Source organism: Haliaeetus leucocephalus, unplaced genomic scaffold (assembly GCF_000737465.1).
Source record: "Haliaeetus leucocephalus isolate CR32 unplaced genomic scaffold, Haliaeetus_leucocephalus-4.0 Scaffold517, whole genome shotgun sequence".
Taxonomy (NCBI): domain Eukaryota; kingdom Metazoa; phylum Chordata; class Aves; order Accipitriformes; family Accipitridae; genus Haliaeetus; species Haliaeetus leucocephalus.
Genome location: NW_010972953.1, coordinates 6426081 through 6434110, shown reverse-complemented (window position 1 = coordinate 6434110; position 8030 = coordinate 6426081). Strand labels below are relative to the sequence as shown.

General features: G+C 54.1%; 1 protein-coding gene across 1 annotated transcript; it reads left to right on the top strand.

Moving 5' to 3' along the window:
- Positions 1-376: 376 nt before the first annotated feature.
- SDC3 (syndecan 3) lies at positions 377-7421 on the top strand. The gene is made up of 5 exons (XM_010576376.1): positions 377-499; positions 3661-3778; positions 4224-4834; positions 6513-6783; positions 7178-7421. Exons 1-5 carry the CDS (start codon positions 377-379, stop codon positions 7342-7344), a joined length of 1290 nt encoding a protein of 429 aa, XP_010574678.1. The 3' UTR covers positions 7345-7421.
- The last annotated feature ends 609 nt before the right edge of the window (positions 7422-8030 follow it).

The window sequence follows — 8030 nt, the reverse complement described above, 5'->3', positions numbered from 1 at the left end:
AAGCATGGGGAGCCGGGAAGTCGGTGGCTGGAGCTGCCTCATCTGGTTCCAATTTAAGGGAGAAATGGGCTTAATGGAGCTGGGCCATGTGGCTCCCATTACGGCGAGGCTTTGCAGGTCACGCAGAGAGAATCCAGCCTTCAGGGAGCTCGCCCTACATAGCTGGCAGGGGTGAGGGGTGGTCTGGGGAGTGCCTGCGCAGTGGTCTCCTCATTTCTTGGTAAGCCTCAATTTTTTTTGGTGTAAAAAGAAATCAAAAGGCAAATAAGAGCAACTCCAAATGTTTCTTCCTCCCACCCCTCAAACCTTGCCATTTTTCCTTGCCCTCCCATCAGTTTTGGTGACCTGTCTCATAATTTATGGGCTCTTATGGGTGATGCACCCCATCAGCCTTCAGAAGACACTGAACCAGCCCCTGCATGTCCCCCAGGATCTCCTAGTCCCTGACTTCCCTGCACTGGTCACAGTGACAGAGAAGTCCTGGATGGGCCATTTCACAGTGAGTGAGCTCCATAGCTCCATAGCTTTGTCCTGCTCACCCAGGAGGGACTTTGCCCCAAGGGTTTTGTAGTCAGTACTGGGGAGTAATTGAAAACTTGGATGGTGAAACCAAAAGTGGTTCCTAGGAGTCTTTTACTTCTATCCACTGCCTTCCCCCTGGTATACAACAAATCCTATCCAGGCATCTGTTTGTTATTGTATTTTATTTATTTTGTTGTTGCACACCAGTTTATAGGTGAGACATCACCTATTTAGCAAAATCACTTGCACTGATCCTTGGTGCATCAGTTTTTCCCTACTTTTTACCATCTCCTCTCCAGGAGCTGAAGCCTGTTCCTCCATAGATCAGAGCAAAGAATTATTTGAAATCAGTTGGCAACACCGAGCGCATCTCACTTGTCACCCATTGGTGCCCACCAAAGCCACTCTATCACTCCCCTCCTCAGCCGGACAGGGGAGAGAAAATATAACAAAAGGCTTATGGGTTGATATAAGGGCAGGGAGAGATCATTCACCAATTACCATCACAGGCAAAACAGACTCGACTTGGGGAAATTAGTTTAATTTGTTACCAATCAAATCAGAGTAGGGTAATGAGAAAATAAAAACTAAATCTTAAAACATCTTCCCTGCTACACCTCCCTTCTTCCCCGGCTTAACTTTACTCCTGAGTTCTCTACCTCCTCCCCCGCAGTGGCACAGGGGGATGGGGAATGGGAGTTGGGGTCAGTTCATCACATGCTGTCTCTGCTGCTCCTTCCTCCTCAGGGGGAGGACTCCTCACTCTTCCCCTGCTCTGGCATGGGCTCCCTCCTACAAGCTGCAGTCCTTCACGAACTTCTCCAACGTGGGTCCTTCCCATGGGCTGCAGTTCTTCACGAACTGCTCCAGCGTGAGTCCCTTCCCCGAGCTGCAGTCCTTCAGGCACAGACTGCTCCAGTGTGGGTCCCCCGCGGGGTCACAAGTCCTGCCAGAAAACCTGCTCCAGTGTGGGCTTCTCTCTCCATGGATCTGCAGGTCCTGCCAGGGCTTCCCAGAGGGTCACAGCCTACTTCAGGAACCCACCTGCTCCGGCGTGGGGTCCTCCCTGGGCTGCAGGTGGATATCCGCTCCACCGTGGACCTCCCTGGGCTGCAGGGGGACAGCCTGCTTCACCACGGTCTTCCCCACGGGCTGCAGGAGAATCTCTGCTCCGGCGCCTGGAGCACCTCCTCCCCCTCCTTCTGTACTGACCTGGGGGTCTGCAGGGTTGTTTCTCTCATGTATTCTCACTTCTCTCTCCGGCTGCAGTTGTGCAGCTTTTCCCCCCCTTCTTAAATATGTTCTCCCAGAGGCGCTGATGGGCTTGGCCTTGGCCTTGGCCAGTGGTGAGTCCGACTTGGAGCTGGCTGGCACTGGCTCTGTTGGACATGGGGGATGCTTCTAGTAGCTTCTCACAGAAGCCACTCCCGTAGCCCCCCCCCCCCCCCGCTACCAAAACCTTGCCACACAAACCCAATACAATTTCCAAGGAGGGAAAGCAACCTTCTGCCTTGTAGGGACGTGTCCCACTCACTCTTGGCTACCTCCTGCCTCCACCCCATCTCTCCTGGTCCTCTCCAGTCTGTTTCCCCAGGACCGTGGCCATTGCTGGGCTTCCCAGCATCTCTGCAGGGTTAATCAGTGCTGAGTCCCATATTCAGAGCACTGAATGCTGCAGCAGGGTTTGGCTTCTGCGGCTCAGCAAGGGGCTGCGCGTTTCCCAGTTCCCTGCGGATTAATTTTGGTGGATAACAGACTTCTTCAGTGAGCTGCTGGTGATGATGTATTTGAAACTCCAGGATGGTGCATTATCTTTGGGGCAAAGTCTGAATCTTCCTAGTGATTTGGAAAGTGTGTGGCGTGCTGGAGACTGGCAGGATATAAGCAGTGGCTGTGGTGATAGGGGAGAGTGCTGCTGTCGCTGGAGATCATGGAATAGATCCAGCCACAAAAAGCTCAGCAGCACTTTCAGGAGAGACAGGCACTTAAAAGATCAAATCCCCTTGACCTTCCAGAGAGATTTATGTCCCCAGGAATGTGCTCACGCTGTCACCATGGGCATATGACACAAGTGGTACATCTGCAGCAACCCAGTGACTATATAGGCAGGGTTTGGGCAGCAGCTATCTCCTTGGCTTGGGCACCATGGCAGCAATCGGCTTGCAGCCCCTGGGAAGTGTCCTCCTACCTCCCAGCCCTAAGCATCTCGCTGCAGCTGAGGGCTGCTGGGTTTTCTCTCCCTTGCCTTCTGATGGGCTCCAGGAGAAGAGGTGTGGGGACAAAATTCGAGTTAAAAGTCCCACATTTCTATGTCATGGGAACTTCTGACTTTTCAAAACTCTTTTTTGTTCCAATCTGGAATGAAAACAAAGAAACTCGAAGCTGTTGTCAGAGGTAAAAAGCTCTAATAGGTGAAGGGGACCCTTCAACCCTTTATTTTAAATTTAAGCACTAACCTGGCTTGTTACATCTTGAAACATCTGATGCTATCTTGCAGATCAAAGCCTCCTTGTTTGGGTTGTAATGAAGTGTCAAACCGTTTCCTTGCAACACAAACAGGAGACACTTTGATCTGCAAAACAAGATATTTAAGAACCCTACTAGCAAGGGCCCTTCAAGTTTAGCAGCACTGTAAAGCAGTGGAATATTGGAAGTCGGGTATTGTTTCATATTGAGACTTTCCAGGTTATGGCAGCTGATAGTGTGTGTAACTGTCACACCTGTGCCAGGAATGACATGAAAATCATCTAAAACAAAACAATAGTGAACTGAAGAACCGAACTGATAATTTTTCTAACAGTTTCCAAAAGCAGTTGTTGGGGTTTTTTCCCCCTTTTTCCAGAGGGCTTGTTTCTGTGGGAAATGTTATTGCAGTCAATGTGAGCTCTCCACAAAATGTCAGCTTGTCTGAAAGATTTGCAGCAGCGAATTGTTTTGAGGAAAAAAAAAACCCCACAACTCTGGGTGGTTCAGCTGGAGGGAGCGCTGCCTGCACTCCTGCTCCCTTGGTCTTGCTTTTCCCTGGCCTGTTTAACCCGTGCATCATCCCATGAGGGCTCTCTGGGGTGTCTGTGCAGGCACCGGTCTTGATTTGCTCAGGCTGGAGCTGCTCACGCGTCTCTCCCTGCTTGGCTGCAGGCTCAGCGCTGGCGCAACGAGAACTACGAGAGGCCCGTGGACCTGGAGGGCTCCGGGGATGATGACCCCTTTGGGGATGATGAACTGGACGATGTCTACTCGGGCTCCGGCTCGGGGTGTAAGTAGCTGCGGGGTTTCTGGGGAAGGGTCCCTGGGGAGCCTGGCTATGAGTTTGGGTGGGACTGGAGAGGGGCTTGCCATGGGATGTGAGAGAGGGGATCACTCCTTATCCCTCTCTGGAGCTGCCTTCTCCTAGACAAAAGCAAAGGGAACTGTCCCAAAGGTTGAGCTCAAATGACTCCATTTCCCATTTCAGTCTCTGGCCCCACGGGGCAGGATTAGCCCTTCCCCAGCACAGTAGCACATGCCATGTTATAGAGGTTTCGTTGACCCCAGTGAGGGGCTTTGGCCACTGCATGGGAATTTGAAGCCCTTGGTTTCTGCTTAGCCTGGAACAAGTCCATGATCTCAGGTTTTTTTGGGGTGAGGCCAGGTGCATGTCAGCCCTGGGAAATGCTGGGGCAGCAGCAGGTTCACCCTTCGCTCTTCTCCCCTTCTTTCAGATTTTGAGCAGGAATCGGGGCTCGAGACAGCAGTGAGCCTCACCACGGACACGTCCATCACGCTCCCCACCACGGCGGCCGTGCTGCCTATCACCTCAGTGCAGCCTGTGGCAACCCCCTTTGAACCATTCCCTGCTGAGGACACCACCCCTGAGCAGACAACCAGCGTCTTGTATATCCCCAGGATGACAGAGACACCAGTGATCCCCAGTTGGAAAGCAACCACCACCAGTACCACTGCCAGCGACTCCCCTACCACCACGACTACCACCACGACCACCACGGCCACCACCACCACCAGCACCACCATGGCCATGACCACCACCAGCACCACCATGGCCACTGCTAAGCCCACCACCGTCCGGAGGTTCCTGCCCCCCCTTGTCACCAAGGCAGCTACCACCCGGGCCACGACCCTGGAGACACCCACCACCTCCATCCTCGAAACCAGCACACCAACAGAGGTGGCCACATCACAGCTTGTCCCCACCAGCACGGCCAAGCCCAGGTCCCTGCCAAAACCAAGCACCTCCAGGACTGCAGACCTCACAGAAAAAAGCACTGCCTTGCCATCCAGTCCTGCCACGCTGCCACCCACAGAAGCCCCCCAGGTAGGAGGCAGGAGCCCTTCTCACCTGCTAAAGGGCTTGTGGGCCACGTTTGAAGCCAAGCAATGGTGATGGGAAGCCTTTGGGGTTGATCCGTCTTTAGCCAGTTGCTCAGAGGGAAGTCAAGTCAGATTGGGCTCTTCCCAGCTCTGTGGGGAGTAGAACATTTGGGGAGCTGGAGAGGGGAGATTAAAGGGTGGGGGATGTAGCACAGGCAGCGCATGGTGATGGGGCTGGCATGAGAGGTGATGGGGGGCACCCAGGGGTATGCCACGAGTCCCCGGTGCCCCTGGCTCTGCCGTGCCCAGCTGCTCAGGAGCAGTTTCCCCAGGCAGGAGGGGAGCAGGGCCGGGGGTACCACCGCCCCATGGGGAAAGAGCAGCTTTCCTCTGGGTTTGGTGTCTGGGCTCATTGTACCGTTTCCCAACTTGCAGCCCCTCAGTGGGAGGTCCAAATGCTCCGCAATTAAGGCTTGATGGTGCATTTCCAGCCCCTCGGGTGTCCTGAGCAGGGGATTTAATCTGCTGATCCATCTCTCATTCAGAACCCCCCAGGGGCCCTTTGAAAACCGCTTTGACTGAAAGGTGGAGTGATTTGTCTGAACTAGTCCCTCTTTTCTGTGTCCGTATATGTATGTATAGCGCTCTGGGCTTTCGCTGACCTTCAATTAATCTCTGTCACAAAAACGCCTGCTTGTGGGAAGCAGTGAGCCATGCACTTATGCCGGGGGCAGCTTGACATGGAGAGGGCTCTTACTCGCCCTCCCCGGCTTGGGCCCATCGAGCTCTTCGCTCATCCCAATTTGTAATGTCCCGAGGCAGGCGTGGAGGGAGCTGTTTGCCCCGCGAAGGAGGGATCCTGGGGAGGTTTTGCTGGGGGATGCTCAGTGTGGTCCAGCTCAGCATGTGGACACGTAGCAGGTCAGGCTGCTGGGACAAGGAGGAAGGTCAGGGGGGATTTGGCCCTGAGGGAGCTGCAGGTGTGGGGATGTGCAGGAGGCAATGAATAGGTCAGGGTTGGGTTGGAGCAGTTCATCTGCCCAGCCCATGTTTGCTATCCAGGCTGGGTTTGCCTCCTTGCCAAGGAGGCTTGGTCAGGGACCACGGCAGGGAGCTGGGCTGGCTCCATGGCCTGGGTGAGAAGGACCCATCTTCCTGCTCCTGCCCTGTGCTGCAGGGCTGCAACCATAAGAGCAGGTTGAAGGGAGATCCTTACACTTCTTATGTTGCTGTAGCACACACCGTTGCATCACTTCATGTCTAGCAAGGAGGCATCTGTGAGATGTTTTAGCAAGCCATCGGTCTGCACTGGGGACAGAGAGCTCAAATGAGGGTCTGGGCTGTGGGGCTCTCTTTAGGGGAAGCTACAGGGAACAGGTGAGAGTTTGTGCATCTTGTGGGCACCTGGGATGGGGACAGACAAGAATGGTCCAGCTCAGCCACGGTGGCCTCAGCCTTTTGGTGACCATCAAGATGTGGGGTTGTTTTGCTTGCTGCAATATAACTGTCCACTTCAGTGACACAGGGAAGGGACACCCCAGTGTTATCCCCCATGTTCCCTGCTGAGAGGGCCACCCTGCCATCGGTGCTGTGATGTCCTTCCTCTGGACACATCAGAGCTGCTGGAGGCAGGAACCACCCTTTGGTCCTTGTCCCCTGCTCCATCTTGTCCTTTCTCCCAGATGGAGCCAGGGGAGGTGATGACAGTCCCTGACAACGAGCTGGAGGTCCCGGTCAGCAGCGGCCCCAGTGGGGACTTTGAGATCCGGGAGGAGGAAGAAACGACTCGTCCCGAGCTCAGTAACGAGGTGATGGCTGTGGTGACGCCGCCGTCGGGACCCGGGCTGGGCAAGAACGCAGAGCCGGGGCTGATTGACAACACGATAGACTCCGGTAACTCAGCCGCTCAGCTCCCTCAGAAGAACATCCTGGAGAGGAAAGAAGTATTGATAGGTGAGACCGGAGGCCATGGGCTTGCGGGTAAAGAGCTGGTGTGTTTGTGGGCTGCTCAGACAGCTGGGCTGTTCATGCCCCAGGAGAGGGGTTGGTCTTTGGCAGGGCATTGGGGTAGTGTGGAGCCTGGGTTAACCCACAGTCACCTGCCAAAATAGCTCCAGAGCCTGTGCTGGGGGGGTTCCCAGAGGTCTTCATATCTTTGACAGGAGAGTGCAGAGCTGTGCACAATTTGCTTTTGCTAAGATGGGTTTTCAGGAGAAAAATAGGACAAACTTGCAAAGAACAAAACCAAGCTGGAATCCAAAATGGTCCCCCCCAAATTATTTGTGCTGAAAGCCAGGCTGGGACTGCGGCGCAGCACTGACGGCTGTGCCACTTCTCTGTATTACAGCGGTGATCGTGGGTGGTGTGGTGGGAGCCCTCTTTGCTGCCTTCCTGGTCATGCTGCTCATCTACCGGATGAAGAAGAAGGACGAGGGCAGTTACACGCTGGAGGAGCCCAAGCAAGCCAATGTGACGTACCAGAAGCCTGACAAGCAGGAGGAGTTTTATGCGTAGAAGGAGAGCCCAGCGTGCCTCGCTCTCCCTCCCTCCCTGCTCCAAACTCTCCCTCCTCCTCTACTTCATCCAGTATCTCTCCCCTCCCCCTCCCCCTCTTTTCTCTCTTTTTTGGATCAGACTGTGAATTTAAAAAGCAAAACCCACAACAGCTAAAGGAGAAAACACATCTTCGGCATGATGAAAAATCAAGCGCCCAGAGCATCGCCGAGTTCAAACCGAGTACCACTGGCCTTTGTGCAGCGGGAGGGACGGGGCAAGGAGCCAACACCAAGGAACCTGTGCCCGGGGAGTGCCCTGGTGAGCGCAGGACGGGGCGGTCAGGCTGCTGACAGCGGCTGGAGGTCACTGGGCTTTTCCCACCAACACAATGGACTCTGGGATCCGGACACCTTCTACCAGCCCTGGGGCGCAGTGGGGTTGATTTGGATTTATCTTCCTTTTTTTTTTCCCTTCGGAAAGGAGGGAGGTTTCTTTCCCTCTCTCTTGTTTTTATTTTTTACTTTCTTTTTGAATGGGGTTGGTTGCTTTGCAGGAATTACCTTGCTCCCTGCTTCTGTTTGAAGAGAGGACACGACTCTCAAATATGCTTCGAACCTTGAAAAAAGCACAAGGGGCTGGAATACCTGATGCCCTGGGGTTTGCTCTTGGAGTGGGGGAAAAAAATAAATACAAACACGGCCAGT